The 18,800-nt window shown below is 40.4% G+C and overlaps 2 protein-coding genes across 5 annotated transcripts in view; one reads left to right on the top strand and one right to left on the bottom strand.

The window, feature by feature from the left end:
- Positions 1-232: 232 nt before the first annotated feature.
- On the bottom strand, positions 233-5,631 carry LOC116690656 (zinc finger protein 706). Of its 2 annotated transcripts, none has more exons than XM_032517747.1 (3): positions 5,611-5,631; positions 3,537-3,685; positions 233-1,812 (listed from the first exon to the last, which is right to left on the bottom strand). In XM_032517747.1, exons 2-3 carry the CDS (start codon positions 3,669-3,671, stop codon positions 1,717-1,719), a joined length of 231 nt encoding a protein of 76 aa, XP_032373638.1. In that variant the 5' UTR covers positions 3,672-3,685; positions 5,611-5,631; the 3' UTR covers positions 233-1,716. The 2 variants fall into 2 exon arrangements, with proteins under 2 accessions (XP_032373638.1, XP_032373637.1); XM_032517746.1 differs by lacking the exon at positions 5,611-5,631 and adding an exon at positions 4,917-5,068.
- Positions 5,632-5,920: 289 nt separating this feature from the next.
- Positions 5,921-18,800, top strand: part of LOC116690653 (grainyhead-like protein 2 homolog) — a 20,376-nt gene continuing 7,496 nt past the window's right edge. Inside the window, exons 1-8 of one of the 3 annotated variants that reach the window (XM_032517743.1) lie at positions 5,921-6,262; positions 6,932-7,118; positions 7,636-8,058; positions 8,192-8,247; positions 9,182-9,338; positions 9,631-9,742; positions 11,067-11,161; positions 18,292-18,450. In XM_032517743.1, the coding sequence (XP_032373634.1) occupies positions 6,249-6,262; positions 6,932-7,118; positions 7,636-8,058; positions 8,192-8,247; positions 9,182-9,338; positions 9,631-9,742; positions 11,067-11,161; positions 18,292-18,450 (1,203 nt within the window). In that variant the 5' untranslated portion in view covers positions 5,921-6,248. Of the gene's footprint in view, positions 6,263-6,931; positions 7,119-7,635; positions 8,059-8,191; positions 8,248-9,181; positions 9,441-9,630; positions 9,743-11,066; positions 11,162-18,291; positions 18,451-18,800 lie in introns of all 3 variants that reach the window. The other 2 variants (XM_032517741.1, XM_032517742.1) reach the window with 2 other exon arrangements.

Raw genomic sequence — 18,800 nt, 5'->3', positions numbered from 1 at the left:
TTTAGAAAACAGGTCAAATTTGACCAGAAGACATCGCAAGGGTTAAACTCACACATGAGGCATTACTGCGGCACAGCAGATCAACACTGGGGCATGTGCCCCAGTAAAAGGGGTCTATCGACGCCTAAGCACTATGCTAATAGGGAATGTACATGTAGGTGGAAGAAAAAACAGAAACCCTCAAACGTGCACACACAAATAATAAAATGTACAATAAAAAAGCACAACTGAGTAATAGTTTAGAAAAAGTTGAACCTTTATTATAAGGCCATACATAACATTGTATGGACAAAGAGATGATTATTACAAAAGTAAAAACATGGCTGGTTGTCAGTTCAGACTTTATCACAGTGATACAGTGTCTGTGGTTAATGACCAGTAGAGTATTGAAAATAGTTATTTTGTATAAATTAAATCTCTGGGTATTAGCACGCTAGAAAAACAAACTAATAAAAAAATATAAACCAAAACTTAGACTTGAGATGTAGGTTCTGAGTCAAAATACTTTTACACCACCATGACGGTTTAACACTAAAGAGAGAAACAACACATGGGATCATTTTCACACTGTGTGTGACTGTGCGAGACTGGTTACACTGCAAAAATACAATAATGACGAGCCAAATCCTCATCAAATATTACAGCGATGCATATATTGATACCACTTTAACAAAGACAAAGTGGGAGGATAGGAGCAGATCGTTAGCGCTATCATTTACAATTAGTGCCCAGTACCAACTTATATCTACCCCGATTCACTCAACAGACCCATTCTAACAGTATGAAAACTGTTTTATGCAGTCATATTATTGCTTTATGAAAATAGGAGTTAAGGAAACTGTGTCACTGAAGGGTTTGCTATGAGTAGACTTGCAGTGCCCTCTCTGGTCAATAGTTTCTCTTTTGCACATGAGAAAGTTACAAAGGTGACATGAACTACACACATTTCATGAATAGCTGAGGAGATGCAATACAATGCACAATTTCAGTACCTGTATAGGACAATATGTTTATCATATTCTACATATCAACAAAAACTATAGACCTGCCTTGAAACTTTAAAAAAAAGTTCCAGACAAGGGAAAAAGGGTAAATCTGAATCTACTCCAAAGAACATTATTCAGTGTTAGTGTCTTTCCAATCCCACCATCCAAAGTCATTCTGTTAATTATAAGCCCAACCCTGGCACATCACAAATTAGTTTCAGTCAAAAATCCATAATTGGTTTGACAGTTCATTGGATTTGGATGCAGATGACTTCCAATGATCATCCCAGTATTACTTTGTTCAGCTGAGCCAGTGCCAATTCTGAATATCTTCTAAATTCAAAGCTTGTCTTGAAACAGTGGTAGGGCCTATGAACATTTTTTTAAATGATCAGATAGGAATATTGCATACAATCAGAGATAAAAACAGACATGTTTGGCATAAGCCAAGAGAGGGTAACTGTCTGCTGTGCGTCTACCTTCAGTACTGGACGCAGATCAAATTCTGGTTAGTGAAGAATAGCTTTGTAACAACAACAAAAATATTTGAAAAATGAACATGGGCAGGCAGTTCCAGTAACACCCCTGCATAAAAATACTCAATAACTAAATTAGGCAGCATAAGGATTAATTGAAGTTGTACTGAAGATATTTGATCTAAAACATTATAAAATGTATAAGCCTGTCCTGAATCAGCCCCACCTGTCTCACTGAAAGAGAGGTGAATCTATTACACCTCCACACTGACCAACTCCGGGGGCATGGAGGACTTAGGATGTTTGCTTTCAAAGTGCTGCTTAAAGGTCTTCGGGTCAGGCATTTGTGTCTGAGAAAGTGTGGGAAAGAAAAAAGTGAAAAATTAGAAAATATCCTTTGACATGTATATGAAAAGCACACTAATAAAAATGTTATACATCCAGCAGAGTTCCACCCATTCACAGTGTACCCTCATAAAATTAAATGTTTAACCACATACACCAAAAGCGCCATAAATGGTGGATATCTGGGCCTGTATGTACCAAGCCTCTGAAGATTACTCACAAGAGCACTGCTAGTAACTGACTGCAGAGTAAAATAATTGGCTTAAAGCTGGGCTTAAAAGTTAGTTATCAAGTTGTCTTGCTCAGCCAGACCTTCCTCCCCACACTGAGCTGCGGAGCTAGTCCACACAGCATTCCGGGATGGGAGAAAAATGTGCTCTGGTTTATTGGCATTTCCTTAAACCAATCACAGTCATCTTGGCCGGGGCTAAACGCTGCACGGACCCCCGGTATCGCTGGAAAATAGCCTTGTGAAGGAACTTGTTTTGGTGGAACGCGGTGCGTTCAAAAGTTGTTTTAGTTACTAGGGTTTTAGTTACTAGGGTAAAACTCAATTTAACATGCAGAGATCTGGGGAGCAGTTAACCATAGTCCTCTTAAATCCAAAGGAGTTTAGAATTCCAACACAAAGGAAGCATTAGGGGAAATCCGGTCAAAAAAAGGACCTACAGCGGAATTTCCAGCGGCAACGGGGCAATCCTGGAAGTGGAAAGTTGTGGATATAGACTAGTTATCGAGCATCTCAGTGTAATTTAAATGAAGTGCAGGACTATCTTAAGTGTCAGTCTTAAAAACGTTTTGCTGTCTTTGGCCCTGGGCCCGTATTTATCAAGCTTCTCAAAGTGCTAAAAGGTCCTGAGTCAATACAAGTGCTCTTGTCAGTAATTCTTAGAGGCTTGATAAATACTCGCCCAGGTCTTTCACCACAAGGACAATGATGGTTTAAAAGACATGTAATACACCGCAATAAAAAATGCCAAAGTGTTCATACTCTTTCAGAGCTGCTTCCTTCAAAAGGTGTGGGAGAGGCTGGTTGTCAATAATCGCTGGAACAACAGATTACTTAACAGGCTAAAGCAGATCAAATATTGCATTTACAGTTGACATAAGGTAGACACCTTCCGTGGTGAGTTTAATTACCAAAATGTAAAGAGGATGTAAAGTAAGAGTTTGCATATCAGTTAATATCTGTTCCAGCTGTTAGTATAGAACTTTGCTGGCAACACACCGAGACAAACAGTGCAACTCAGCAGCAAGCACAAACAGCGCCGGAGTTAGGAATAAACAGAACTGTGCAGAGAAGACTTCATGAAGCACTTAGGAGTTCTGCACATTTTCATACCTGCAATGTGCATCTGGACAATCACTGAAGAGGGCGTGACTGCCAGACAGTCTAGGAAAGATTGAAAATATGGCCAGAGCCTCCTCAACCAACTTTCTGAGAGGGCTTTTTAACACTTTCAGAGTGTCTAAAAGAGCATATACAAGAATTGGTTATAGTCCCCCAAAGATAACACAGGCAGGGAGTGGGACTACAGTTCATACTTACACTGCAGTCTCTTCATACACACAAGTCTCATTGTTGAGAACAATGTATCTCAGTACCGAAAGACATGTGGCTCCTTTGCCTGCCACTCCATCTACTAACATATATTCTGATTTCATGGTTAAATGATATCAAACTCTCAAAAGAATAATTTGATGTTCTGTTCTCCGCCTAAGCACATACCCGACACACAGTGCACGTGTAAACTAAAGCAGCCTTAGCTGCTGCCTTCTGGTCATGTCCTTTGCTTTTCTTGACGTCTGCCTGTTTTTTGGCATTCTTCTGCTGGGACTGGAACTTCTGGTGCCCACGGGCCATATCTGACGCTAGACCTGAAGAAATGATACAAGAATTGGATCAGCACAACACCATGATGAAGGCGACAAGCCATAAACTGAGACACACAATAAAACCTTCTGAGAAGGGGATGGATAAAGAGAAATGGAAAGCACAGAGGGATTGAAGACACACTAAGTGAAAACACAAAGCAGTTGAGGCTTCCGATGAAGCAAAGTTGACGATTAACAATTTAAGAACACCTGTCTAACAGGATCAATAGGCTTCAAAATGTGCAAGGCAGCAGTGGCTGTGAAACATTTTTAAGAACTAGGTTAATTGCTGCTTTTTGGGTCACCAGCATAAGGCAATTACATTAGAAATTTCCCCAAAGAAAATCAGACTGCAGATTTTCAAAGTTATTAGACAGAATACTAGAACTAGGTCAGTGATATGGTTATATGAACTTTGTTTTTAACTGATAGTGATGGGGGAGGGGGCGTCAGTCCATCAATACACTGGGATCAATCAGAAATCCCCAAAAGCCATGTGTGTTCCTGTTTGAAAGGAGAAACGCTACCCTTAAGTCTCTTCACTTGTAACTTTATGGTAACTTACTCGACAGCCTTTATCATTTAAAATGTAATCCACCCATAAGCAGTGTGCGTAAATTCCACTAGCAAACAACAGAAACACGTCTAAACGCTGCTGTGTGGTGGGATGCACCTAAACAGGGTAAAGAACCCATAGAAACATTCCGCAGAATTCAGTCTGGATCGCCGCAGAAAACTGTAAAATACACCGATTCCGTTTGGGTCTAGCCATAATTAAGCTTCTATAAGCTGCCAAACAACAACATAGCTTTCAGGAAACCAAAGTGAACAATCAAACACGAGGCATTAGAGGGAAGGATGGGAAAACTTTAGGATCTAGCAGCGATGTTAGCCAACTTTAGCTAGCTAACTGCTAGCTACAGAGCCCTAGTTTAGGAGCGACGGTTGCAAAGGGATGATGTGGAAGACAGGTCGTCTTAGGAACACGAAACTCACATCTGTAAGTACAGTTATAGAATAAATGTGACAGAAATTGAATTTCCTACTAAGCAAGAGAGGCAGACATACTGTTAGACGGTTGCTATCGCGGTTACGTTGTTTACATTATAGACTAGCTAGCTTTGAGGAACACACTAATTTTTTACAGTCACGTAACGTTAACTTTACAGAACGTAGGAATGTTGATAGCTATTAGGCATTAAAAGTCATAATACACATTTTGTAAATGCCTTACCAGTGTAAATAAATATATTACTGAAGATAGCCACCAAAATAAAATTTAAGAAACGCTATGCAAAGTTCTCTGGACCTTCCACAGCTTCCTGTGGGTTTTCCTCACCGTGCTGGTGCGCATGCCCACAATATGCTGCCTTCATGTGTTGTCAGTGGTTGCGAGCAAAGCGTTCACCTTGTCCGTGTAGGAATATAAGTTGGATCGGAACATTTCTGACAGCACGTAAAGGCAGCAGCAGTTCCATCAGTTCTTGAAAAAGAAGAAGCGTCAAGGCCTACAGCTGAAAAAATAATAAAATAGAAACTCAATGTAACAATTTTTTTTAACGTAAACCAGCCCTTTACATATGCAAATCACGTTTTTAAAATAACGCGCAAAGCAAACCACATTTGTGAGTTACATTTGTGATTAACATTTTCTGTTTGCATGGTGCAAAAATAAAATGCCTACCACAAGGTGTCACGGTACAGGCACAGTAAGGCCAAGTTTACCCAGATCACTACACTTACCTCCCCCCAACTGCATATTAATACCTGTACAATATGATAAAGATAATATATTGTCAGTGGCATATTAGTTTATGTAGCCTACAAACCCTAAAACTATAGCCATTTTTTAAATATTTACTGTGGTTATATCAATCTCATCATCAACTAAAGTGGAGAGGGGTTACTGTCAGTGAAAATCACTTTACCTCTGATTAATCTGCCAATTTCAGTCAAAAAAGTCTAAAACCATGGCCCAACGGAGCAAGAAGAATGTATGTTGACCGACATTCATTGCTTTCTTTCTCATTGGAACTTTCTAGCAGTAATAAAACATTTGGTATGCCTACCTAAAATGAAAATGCACCAGTGGCAGAAATTTTCGGCTGTCCAACTTTCTTGCTTTTCAAGCCACGCCCTTCCCCTCCGAAACACCAATTGGGAAACGACTGTGCCACCTGTGTAGAAACATCTATCCAATCAGAGAGGCCCCTTTCGTTTCCTTGTTTACTCTCCCTCTTCGGATGCTGCATTAGTCTACCCATCTCTTTAATTACCAACTTCTCCAAACTGGACAGGCTAAAAACCTTGCGCGTGCAAGAACTGTAGTTTAAGTTTTATTTTGTCAGCGTATGCGCAAATTTTCCCTGCCATCAAAGATATTCGAACATATTTTAGTACGCAAGGTTTCAGAGGATTTCATTGGTTATGTTGACTGAGGGGTTAAATAGAGCCAGCCTCTTGCACGCCTAGTCATCTCAGCCTCCCACACAAACTTAGCTGCACTAACTAGAAAGTCCAGTTTCTCAAGCAAGACCTAGAAACACCACAGAGTCCTGAAGGCACCATGGACCTCGACAGGTAAGACAAAGTCATTCATATTGCGGTTTCTAACTAAACTTATAATTTCTATAGTTTATGTCTTTAACCTCGAATTGATGAGGGGGAGTTTCTTTGAAGTAGTGGTACTACCCATAGGTAGGCTAATGCCATAGACTGTATGAAATAGGGTACTACAGATAAAAGTCCATAAATGCACCACAGACACTGCAGAAATGACCAAAATTAATATAATGGTAATATTACAGTGACTGTGTATTAGGAAAACCTTGCTATAATGGGAGGTCTAGTTAAGCTTTACTGTTTTTATACTGTATGTACTATAATTATTGCAAAACTATTGAAGTTCTTTGTGAATATTAAAGATTGTAGGCCTACTACTATGTGGACCGTGTAATGTGTGCCCTTCTTGACAGCCTTTTTTGAATGATTCCTTCTTTAGGAAATAACGCATATCAGCTTGATATGTGAAGTGCATTAGTACATCTGTTGTTATTTAAATGTGATATACAGAAGTGAACTTACATAAACACACATCACATGGAGCGGGCAGCTTCATTGAAGTTTGGTGAGAAACAGCCCGGGGCAGACTTAGTGGCTTGGCAGACGTAGCGTCTGTTAATGACAGATCTGCTTTGGAGTAACAACATGGCTTATTGTCTCTCATTCATTGTCCCGTTGTCCCCTCAGTAAACGGCTGGTGGTGGTGGTACCAAATGAAGTGCAGGTGCCCTCTCGTCAAGTGGTCAGCAGCGAGGATGATGCGTGGAGGAGCTACCTGGAGAACCCGCTGACCGCTGCCACTAAGGCCATGATGAGCATCAATGGGGATGAAGACAGTGCAGCAGCACTGGGACTGCTGTACGACTACTACAAGGTGTGGAAAGCTTGACATTACAGTAGGGATGTAAGGATGCATCGGGAATCGGTTAAAAGTTGATATAAATGTGTCAAAATTACACCCGGTTGAGATAAAAAGTGAATCGTTTTTAAACTGCCTCGGGCGTAATTTACTTTTGAGTTCACTTGTCTGTCTTCGGACTTTGCTACTGTATGTATTTTTAGTTCATTTCTTGAAAGAATTTTTTTTTTTGCTATTCATTTAGTTATTTGGATGTGAGATTTGTTTTAAAAATTGAATTCTTAATCTGTTTAATTTTTCTTATTTAAGATAAAATACAATTCCAGTTGCACTTTTGATAAATGGACCTGGATCTGTTGTTTTGTCCAGTTTATATATAAATAAAGGAATATTTTTCAGCTGTTTGTCCGCAGTTTGTTCTGTTATCAAAACCGTATTGTGAACTCTAAATGGTGAACTGTATTGAATCGTGCCTACATTACAGCCAATGTAATCATGATATAATAAGTGGACTTTGCTATAACCCTGTCAGGTTCCCAGAGAGAGGAGACGGGCCTCCAGTGATGTTAAACCCACAGACCCCTCCGCTATGGGGCCTGATACCTGCGGGAGCTTGGAGATACTAGATCACCATCTCCACGCTCTCAGGTCCATGCCTGTCAACCTTTCCCTAAACAACAACACCACCACAGAACATCAGGGCTCCAAGTATGGAGCGATCTGCCTCACAGCAGGCGGTAAAGGTGGAGGTGGGGCAGCTCCGGCTGTGGTCAAGACAGAGGGCCAGATGTCCATGGGAGTGTCCTGCTCTGGGGGATCCTACCAAGCACAACCCGGAGATCACATACGGATGGCTTACGAGCAGAGCCACTACGATGTGTCGCATGCTGGATACTTTAAAGATAAACAGAGAAGCACTCCAGACAGCACATATGAGGACGCCGTCGAAGGAGAGGTGAGGTGGGGGAGGTCTTACGTCCTGCTTTGTAAACCTGGATCACATTTGTAGGATTGTTTTGCTTCATTAGTGGCAGTATCCAGCATTTCTTCTCCTGAAACACACAGTAGTATCTATTCTTCCTTAACAGATGTATCACAAAAGTCCCTCCTCTGGAGTTGATGAATTCCACTGCAGCCTACCAATGTAAGTTAAAATTTACAGATAAGTGAAAGCGTTAAAACAAACAGGTTCTGTATTCTTCATATGTGTGCACAGGATGTTTATTAGGTTTTAAACAATAAGGCTTGCAATATTCTATCTTCTAGACCAAAACCAAGTCTGCCTTTCAGAACTTTTTGACTCCCCCAGCCTTACTGTGGCTCTCAGCCCCAAGCCTATTAATTCCTACATCTCATAACTTGGGACACAAATACATTTACATGTTGTTGTTGTGTTTTTTTTAAAAGATTCAGTAATTTCCTAACATTGTGTGTGTGTGTGTGTGTGGTGGTGTGTGTGGTGTGTGTGTGTGGGTGGTGTGTGTGTGTGTGTGTGTGTGTGTTGTGTGTGTGTGTGTGTGTGTGTGTGTGTGTGTGTGTGTGTGTGTGTGTGTGTGTGTGTGTGTGTGTGTGTGTGTGTGTGTGTGTGTGTGTGTGTGTGTGTGTGTGTGTGTGTGTGTGTGTGTGTGTGTTGTGTGGGTGTGTTTGTGTGTGTGTGTGTGTGTGTGTGTGTGTGTGTGTGTGTGTGTGTGTGTGTGTGTAACAATGGAGCTCTATGGCCCAGAGGAACAAGATACACAGGCGTTTGATCCATACACAATACTTGTTCATTCATTGTTGGGATTTGCTTACAATAAGAAAAATTCCACCAAGCTTATCATTTAGAGCTATGCTGTTGCATTTGGGAATACCTGATAAATTAAATTAATCTTTTTTTGTTTAGAGGCATAAAAGTGCCATAAGAACCACTTCTTGTTTCAGCTTCTTCTCCATTTGCAATGTACAAACACACCCTTTCTTACACTCAAATACTTAGTCCAGTCAGAAAACCAAATCAAAAATGTATTCAGTTTTTGTTTTCTTTTATTTAAATGTATATCGTGATAAAGTTTGCCCCATAAATGCTTGTGTTCTTCCAGGGGCAGCTTCCAGTACAGTCTGGAGGCCAGCATGTCTCTGCGGCCGCGGCAGGTAGAGGGACCGATGGCTTACCTGAACCGGGGCCAGTTCTACGCTTTGACACTGTCGAAGGCCGGCTTCAGATCGTCCGTACATCAGCCCAGAGGCAAAGTGCGGGTGAGTGGGCCGACGCCGTCACACGGGCCTGATGGGGGCCCATCCGGTAATGAGCAATGCACCATGGGAGGCTCTGAGCTGCAGCGGGACAGTATTGTACAGGTGAGGGAGAGGAGATAGTTTAAGGAGAGGAAGCTAGTGTAGAGGTTGAGGGATTTACAGATAGCTTGTTGCGTAGTGTGAAATCTTGTTACACTTAGAAATGTCACAGTTGTATTTGATTCATTTCTACCTTGTTTTTTTAGCCTGATTATACTGTAATATATCTTGTGTATCTTTGCTTCTACTTCAGAGCGTTATCATGGTTGTCTTTGGGGAAGACAAGGGCAGAGACGAGCAGCTGAAGAATTGGAAATACTGGCACTCCCGCCAGCACACTGCCAAACAGAGAGTCCTGGACATTGGTAAGATTGGTAATATTATTGTTGACAGGCCTGCCTGATCCTGTCATGGCTTGATGGGATTTGTGCGTAGAACAGGAAGAGGCCCAAATTCAAAAAATGGCACACACTTTTGGTTTTGAGTATCATACTAGATACAGATATTTTGACACCTTAGCTCCACAAAACCATAGAGTCTTCTGGAGGATCCCGTCACATAATTTGAGTAATACTTTGTCAATTTTTGATTCCCACAAGCCCTGTGACCAGACAGCCAATGGGGGTGTATTTGCATAAACGTTAACAGGAGAAATAGGCGGAGGCCTGGACTGAAGCCATATCCTGCACGATCAGCAAGAGGCAGGCCTCAACCTGTGGTTGAAAGTCTCAATGGAATGAGGCAGAGATGTCAGACATGGTGGTGGTTTTCACTGTGGCAAGTTCATGCCAGTACCATGGTGAAATCTATAACCAAATGTACGCGAGTTAAAATAAGCCCATGTGATGACAACTTGAGTGTTTTTGGAGGTAACAATGGCCTTATGTGAACTTTTATTGGTTTTGGAATTGATTTGTTGCAAATTGCTTCACAGGTAAAATGATGCCAGAATAGGATATTGATACTGTATGTAGGATAAGCAAAAACCTTTTTTGGCTTGTGAACTCACCATAAAAAAAATTAAAAATGAGCAGTGTCTATGAGTTGTTAGCAATAGCAATCCAACCAGACTGTCAGGTTTGTCTTAATTAACTGAAGTGTTTAAGGACCATGAGGTAAAAGTGTCCAATATTTCACTAAAAAGCAAAGATCAGCGAAAAGCTAATACAGCTTTTTCATCCCCATAAACATCTCACAACCCATCAGATTTACATTGTAATCATTTAAGGGGCCTGATCTCCTGGTTTGGAACCACTGGACTAAACTTTCAAAAATATTAAAATGAAGGCTTACACAAAACGTCAGCGTCTAAGGCTTTATTTACACTGCTAAGTTTTGGTATTCAAGCAGAGATTTGAGCCAAAAGTGATCTCCGTGAACAAAAGTGTTTTTAACTCCAGTACAAGAACTAATCTCATCAACATTCACTTATACTGGACATACTTGCCATGGTAGTCTATGTCCTTGGCATTCCACTTCTTGGATTGCAGATGCATGTATTTTCTGTTTCCTTCCACTCTTCTCATGTGATTTTTATGAGGACTATGGTTAACTGCTCCTTAGATCTCTGCAGGGTACATTGAGACAGCTATCTAGTCCTGAGTTTTCTCTCATGAGAAATATTTTTAAATGTAAATGTAGCCTAACACTCACTGAAACAGTTTCCTGTAATCTTCACTTTCCATGCAGCCGACTTCAAGGAGAGCTTCAGCACGATCGGGAACGTGGAAGAAATTGCCTACAACGCTGTCTCTTTCACATGGGATGTCAGTGAAGAAGCTAAGGTAAAAAAAACAGAAGAAGAAGGGGGAATGTGCTGTTTGAGACAAAGCACGAATCGATTGATCTACAAGTGAGACAAAACAAATGAAAAAGCATTCACAATTTATCCTCTTACCTTCACTTTCACACCCACTCAGGCTGGTAACAAATTAGTTTTGGCATATTTTTTTCTTTTTGTTAGTGCAGAACTCAAAGCCACCAATGGGGAAGATTTCTTTATTAAACCTCAACAGTGAACGCCCACTTTTGTAACGCCTCTGGTAGCCTATGTGTTTTTCCCCATTCAATTGTTCTATTGACGTTTTTAAAAAATTTCTTATATAATGAGTTTCACTTTTGAAACCAAGCCAACCACCTACGAGAGGAATGATGAGCATAAAACTTTTGGTTCTGGAGCAAAAAACATTTTGAAAAAGGCACAATTAGGCATACCATCATAGACTTCAACGGTAGTTGGACAAATCAGACGTTGCTGTTAAGCTTAGCATTGTGGGCAGTGTAGTATTTCTCCATAAGATTGTGAATACATTTTTTTTTTTTTTTTCCTGAAACAAGGTTGATTTTATACGGATAATATTAGACAGGAGCAGAAACCTTAGTTTCACAGCCTCGTAGATCAGTGTACCACTGACCATGAGCTGATTTTGACATTATGGCTAGATAATCAAAATCCCTATGGAGAAAATCAATGGGATTTTTAGAGGGCGGCTGCGGCTCAGTGGTAGAGCGGTTGCCTGCCAATCGGAAGGTTGGTGGTTTGATCCCTTGCCCTGCAGTCCCATGTCGAAGTGTCCTTGGGCAAGACACTGAACCCCGAGTTGCCCCCGGTGCTGCGCATCGGTGTATGAGTGTATATCTGATGAGCAGGTGGCACCTTGTACGGCAGCCTCGGCCACAGTGTATGAATGTGTGTGAATGGTGAATGTATCCTGTATGATGTAAAAGCGCTTTGAGTAGTCATTAAGACTAGAAAAGCGCTATATAAATACAGCACATTTACATTTACTTTCAGTCAGGCCAGGTCCCTCCATCCACCCCCACCCTCTTTGTCCTCCATGACAGCGGAAGCGTCTCTTGCTTTCTGTTGGGTCATTATTTTAAACGGCAGACAGACGGGCAGACACACTGCAATAGACCCTGAAAGGAGCTACTCAGATAACACCTTCTGTAACAGTGTTCAGTTGGATAAAGACAAATGGCAAACATCATGTAAACACACACACACATATACACACACACACACACACACACACAGCATCAGCCCGCCCTCAGGCTGCTATGGGCTCAGGAGAGTGGCTGTAGGTCAAACTTAACGAGAACGCCACAAACTGCCTCAATGTAAGAGAGGTAATTGCAAGCTTTTTGGGTTTGTGGATAAATATTTACTGTTTGGCATAAACCTTCATTCAACTCTAATTGTTTGGCTTTTTCTACATATTTGTTGTACACCTGACTAACAATAATGTAGCATTATGTTGAAAATGTAGTGTAGACCTTGTGTAGATGGAAAGCAAATACATGGCAGGCATCTCTTTGGCTTTCATCATAAGCAGTTCAAAACACACACACACACACACACACACACACACACACACACACACACACACACACACACACACACACACATTCCAGCTTTAGAACACTCATTGTTGCAGCTTGCTGTGTTTCATCAAGCAGTACTCCAGTGATTAAGAAGGCTCAAACACTCTATCCTACACTTCCCATAATGCAAGTTGCATCATTTCAATAGACCCTCTCTGCCTGGTAAACATCCACTTATTTTTATTTTTTATGACTTCCTCTAGTGCCAGGTCAGCATACTTAATTTTGAGTGAACAATTATTGGATGGATTACAATAAGATAAGATGGACTTTATTGATCTCACACTGGAGAAATTCCTTTGATACAGCAGTTTAAAAACAATAAAAGAATAAGGAGAATACTCATTAAATAGAAAAGAATATTTAAACAATAGAAAAAATAAGGATAGTAAGTAATAATAGTAACTTGGACACACAGGCTACTGCAGAGAAGATAGCAGACACAACCACAGCGTGATAGAATGTTTTGTAACAGTCTCCTAATGACATTCTAAAATGCTAAACATATTTTTTATGACCTGCTATATATCGCCATTGTGATCATGTTATCATATTGGCGTTAGCATTTCACTCGAAGCACTACAGTGCCTTGTTACAGCCGCACAGAGGCGCTAGCGCAGGTGTAGGGATAGTTCAAAAAGTATTGAGCTGGTAATTGTGATCGGGGGGGGGGAATAATTGCACTCCTAAATGCCCCCATCCCCGCAATACAGTCCCTTAGTTATGTTGTTTAGACATGTGAAACGTTTTAGTGATGTAATACATACAAGTGGACAACACTGAACATCAATTAGGTCATTTTCTGATTTGGTCTACTGTATATCCACGATGTTCTACTTCTGGAATTGTTCCGTTGCCGCCGGAAATTCCTCTGAATATCACTCTTTTCGGCCGGATGTTCGTCACTTTCCACTTTCTTTTGTGTTGGCATTCTAACCTCCGGTGGATTTCTGAGGACAATGCTCCGCTCCTCAGATCTCTGCAGGGTAAATCCAGACAGCTAGCTAGACTATCTGTCCAATCTGAGGACTATGGTCACCTGGTCCTCAGATCTCTGCAGGGTAAATCCAGACAGCTAGCTAGACTATCTGTCCAATCTGAGGACTATGGTCACCTGGTCCTCAGATCTCTGCAGGGTAAATCCAGACAGCTAGCTAGACTATCTGTCCAATCTGTTTTCTAAAACTACATTTGAACGTACACCTGCTCACATCTTTTACAAAAAGAAGTTCCCTCCCCTCCTTCCAGAGGCTATTTTGCAGCGGCACCGGGGCTCTGTCCGGCTCCCTGCCCCGCCCAAGATGATTGTGATTGGTTTAAAGAAAGGCCAATAGACCAGAGCATGTTTTTCTCCCATCCCGGAATGCTGTGTTAACTAGCCAGACCCTCCTCCGCGGTGCTGTGGAGGAAGGTCTGACAATGCAAGACTATTTTCTTATTAATATTGCATAATAAATTTCATCCACAATGCACTCATTGTCACGCTTATGAACCTAATTTCCAAAATGTCTGTATTTCTCTGAAGCCAAAGGTTGAATATGAATTACAACAGTGAATGCTTGGTTGGGAGCAGGTTGACTCGGGTTCTGTTGACTGTGGCTGTCGATGTGTGGCTACGCTGTCAGATACAAACGAGATGATGATGATGATGATGATAATAATAACTGTATTTATACAGCACCTTTTTAAAAAAACAAGGTTTACAAAGTGCTTTGACAGACAGACCCACTGACTGTGCCTCCACACAGAACTGCTGAAAACAAGGTGGAGGAGGTTGGGAAAGAACACCTCTGTTATTGTGAGGACGGCTGTGGGCTCACATGTCCCTGCTATTGCGTCTCTTTGTCTCTTTGTTGTGTCACCTAGAACTTTCAGTTCCCAAACATAATTGGATGTCCAATCAAGTTCCAACAGGCTGACATACAAAATAGGTGTTTTTTGGTGCAAATGGATCAGTTATTTAATATTTTTTTTCCGCCTGGCTCTGCTGTTGCCAAGCAACTATCATCATTTGTATTGTAATAAGAGTGTGAAACGTGTTCACAGGGGAGATGAGCTGCCTCCTTGCAGCATGACTGCTGTTTTTGTTTTTGTTTGTGCCTGGTTGAGCGGATGCCACTGAACAGCCACTTACCAGTGCCCTCGTGAACCTTTCTCTTTTTAGGATGGTATTTGAAAGCCTCCTACACACACACACACACACACACACACACACACACACACACACACACACACACACACTAGCAGCAACACGTCCAGTGCTCCTGGAGAAATTGAAACGGCTTGGGACTGGAGGTGTGAATTTGTGGAGGTGTGTAGGAGGCTCATTTGCGCTCCAGGCCTTTCCAGGTATCAGCCCTCACCTCTGCAGGTTCAGGCACGGTGCTGAGTAGTGGGAAAATGTCCTGCTGAGCTGTGGTGAGGAATCTCTACCGTTATCCATCTCTGCCGACCTGTTCCTCAGGCTGCCGGACCTGTTTAACCTGAAAACGCATTAGAAGTTTATGTTGGTTTAGATGGTTTGGCATCAGCGTTAATCATGGGATTAAATGTGTGAAGATAACAAAAAGTGAAAAAGTTAAGTGTGCACTTGGTTTAAAAGTTATAGGATAGTACTGTGGTTTGGGTGAGATTTTGTAAATTTGGTTTCTCTCTCAGCTTTTAAAAGATTCAGCAGCTCCACTCTGCTACATTATTTAGCTCCAGGAAAAAGTTATGTTGGAACGAAGCCTCGCATATCTAAAAAGCTGTGGCGCAGAGAGGTCTACAACAATGCCAAACCACCAGTAATTCAGTACAGGATACACACTTTCTTCTAAATGTCATTCTCATAGATTGGAAGCTTATTTGTCAGCATATAAAACCTTTAACAGCAGGATCCCTGACTGAGTAATTAGGATTTGGCTGAGTGTAGTTTCTGGCCTGTGACCTGCAGCTGTTGTGACTCATGAGCCTGTAACCCTCTCACTCATAACTGCATTATATATCATTATATCATTATCAGGTGGAGGTTCACTAGGGAACAAAGATCCCCACCAGATCTAACAAAAGAAGTTCATGGAAATACTTTTTAAGGCGTGGAAACCATGTTTGATATTACTTGATGAATGTCTGATTTATGTCTTTGATGCAATGCCAACCTTAATCTGCACTCTGAGGCCATACTATGCTTTTTAGTTTTTTGGTTCGTTTTTCTTTTTCTTTTTTGTGTTTAACATCTTTTTTTTTTTTTTTAAAGCGAGCCAAATCACACATTCATTCCACAGACAGTGGGACAGTGGGATACACGACAGTTGAGAGAACAATTTTACTGCCCTCTACGGTGGCGACCCGCAAAGGGAATTTTCTTTCATCAATTTTTTTTATTTTATTGAACCAGTGAATTGAATCAGTGTTTAGCTGGGTTTGGTCAAGCTTTTGTACCACTTGAAATTGCAGAACAGTTCAACCGTTAATACTTACAGTGGATTGAGAAAGTTTACACACCCAGGCTAAAGGTGATTTAAAAAGAGGAAATTGATCTTAATGCCTTAATTAAAAAATTTTAGGAAAATCCAACCTTCGAAGGACACCAATTTTCTTTGTGAATGAGTAATACATTTGTAAATAAATAAATATTCTTCCTTAAAATACAGGAGGCATAATATACACACGCCTATGTTAAATTCCCATAGAGGCAGGCAAATTTTCATTATTAAAGGCCAGTTATTTCATGGATCAGGATACTATGCATCCTGATAAAGTTCCCTTGGCCTTTGGAATTAAACTACCCCCCCCCCCCCCCCACATCATCACATACCCTTCACCATACCTAGAGGTTGGCATGGTTTTATTTCAGTTAGCCTTATAGCTGGTTTGATTTGCATCAAGAGATGATTTTATGTAAAGATCCCCATCCCTATATCTAAGTAACAGGTAACATAGGGGTGGGTATAATTATGCCCCCTGTATTTTAAGGAAGAACATTTCTTTATTTACATTACATTATTCATTCACAAAGAAAATGTATTCCTTTTTTTTTTTTTTTAATCAACTTTAGCATGGGTGCGTAAACTTTCTCAAACCACTGTAGCTCAACATTTCAACCATTTATCCATTACTTTTGAACAATTTTACCCATTTATCGATAACTAAGTCATAGTGTATATTTCTTACTTTTAGCAAACCGATTCCACCTGTTTATCCATTACTTACAGCCAGAAGTTTAAATAATCTTTTAATTACTCACCAGCCAACATGGCTGATACATTTTTTTTTTTTTTTTATTTTTTTTTTAAATGTCAATCAGATTTTCCACTAGCCCAATTGTTACTAAATTCAAAAGATTTTAATAACTCAAGCCCCCCCTAAATTTCATCTCTGCCCTCCTAAAAATCAAAATCAAAACAATTTTTAATAACCAGTAATAATCAGAATCAGAAATACTTTATTGATCCCAGAAGGTAAACTCTGTGTTGCAGTTGCACAAATATTATAAATATCTGAGTAGAAATACAAATAAAGAAATAAAGAAATATAAGGAGTGTGGCTATGTACGGCATTTACATAAAGGAATATTATACATTATTTACATAATTAACATAATTAAGGAATTGCAAGGGTGAAAAGTAAAATAATAATAATAATTATAGTAGTTGAGAATTGCACACGTCAGGCCAGTGTTATTGCACAAATAATAAGGAAATAAATAATATAAAAATAGAAATAAACAAATAATAAGGAAGCAACTAAATTTGCTGAATGTTAGAGCATTGTGTCAAATCAGTCGTTACTACAGTGACTTAAGTGTCAGGTTATACTACTATACTACACAAAGCTACGAATTTCTCTGTAAAAGTCTGATTTTGAGATTAATAAGATGACATGTCTTATTTTTATACATTCCTTTAATGACAGATTTTAGGACCAGGACACTATTTACTGCAGTTGGAGGCCTTTTATTTAAATCCAGCGACAGATGAGACTTCAGTCTCTCTCTGTTTGAATATCACATCACTATGGAGTACGGTGGTAGTAAATCATCTGATGTGGAATCCTGATGGGAGATGGAGTTTTGTTTTAAAACACAATTTGGAACTGAGCCATGTTGGTTTTGAAAAAGCGGACTTTTTTTCAGAAAGAAACACATACATCACGGGGTTAATAGTGTCAAAAAACATTAGCTGCCGTTGTTGTTCAGTAGCTAGCTCAGAGACTATCGGCTACTGATTTAGAAGGGGGGGTGGGAACACTTTTGCAAGGCACTGTGTCCATGTCACATTCTCATAAGCCCCCGTAAAGGTCTGATCCAAGAATCACCCCTGTGAGGATCTATTATTTTTTTCAACCAAATCATAATTTGAATTTTTTTTCAATTGAGTTGAGCTACTCAACAATCTTTCCATGTACCCTCCAAGAACTGCAAAAGTACCCCAAGGTCGCATATCACTGATGTATAATGACGGTTTCACACCCCTCTCTCTCTCTGCTTATTGTAGGTGACAAAACTCCATAAAATGGACCCTGTCTCGTCTTATTTTTTGTCTCCCAGGTCTTTATCTCCGTGAACTGTCTGAGCACGGACTTCTCCTCGCAGAAGGGCGTGAAGGGCATGCCTCTGATAATCCAGATCGACACCTACAGTTACAACAGCTGCAGCAGCCAGCCGATCCACAGGGCCTTCGCTCAGATCAAGGTCTTCTGCGATAAGGTGAGGACGGCCCGCTGGCACAAGTCACTTCCCTGGTCCCGTCAACCGTGAGCAGATTCAACCCTTGTGTTGTGTTCTCGTCAGAATCGAAAAATTAACGCTTTTGTTGAAACTTTTGATCGATGTTTTTAACTTTTTCTTATGTTTTTCTCCCTTTTTGTTAACATTTTTTATGCTTTTTTTTTCTCCAATGTTTTTCACTTTTCTTTTTTGACGTTTTCAACACTGCATAACCCTAAGATATTAACTTTAGTTTTGCAGTTATTTTTGGAATTTACGGACCTCATTTATAGGACCTAATGTTTGAGTTAGAAAAGCAGAAATTAGGAATTATTTAGACTAAAATCAAA

The sequence above is a fragment of the Etheostoma spectabile genome, chromosome 6 (genome assembly GCF_008692095.1).
Source record: "Etheostoma spectabile isolate EspeVRDwgs_2016 chromosome 6, UIUC_Espe_1.0, whole genome shotgun sequence".
Lineage (NCBI taxonomy): Eukaryota > Metazoa > Chordata > Actinopteri > Perciformes > Percidae > Etheostoma > Etheostoma spectabile.
The sequence above is the reverse complement of the archived record's forward strand: the minus strand, read 5'-3'. Positions and strand labels throughout refer to the sequence as shown.

Excerpts from the sequence above, each read along its gene's own strand:
- LOC116690656 (XM_032517747.1), bottom strand. The coding sequence starts at position 3,671 with ATGGCCCGTGGGCACCAGAAGTTCCAGTCCCAGCAGAAGAATGCCAAA. Across the intron at positions 1,813-3,536 it reads ACACGTGCACTGTGTGTCGG|ACACAAATGCCTGACCCGAA; the intron begins GTATGTGCTTAG and ends ACACTTTCTCAG.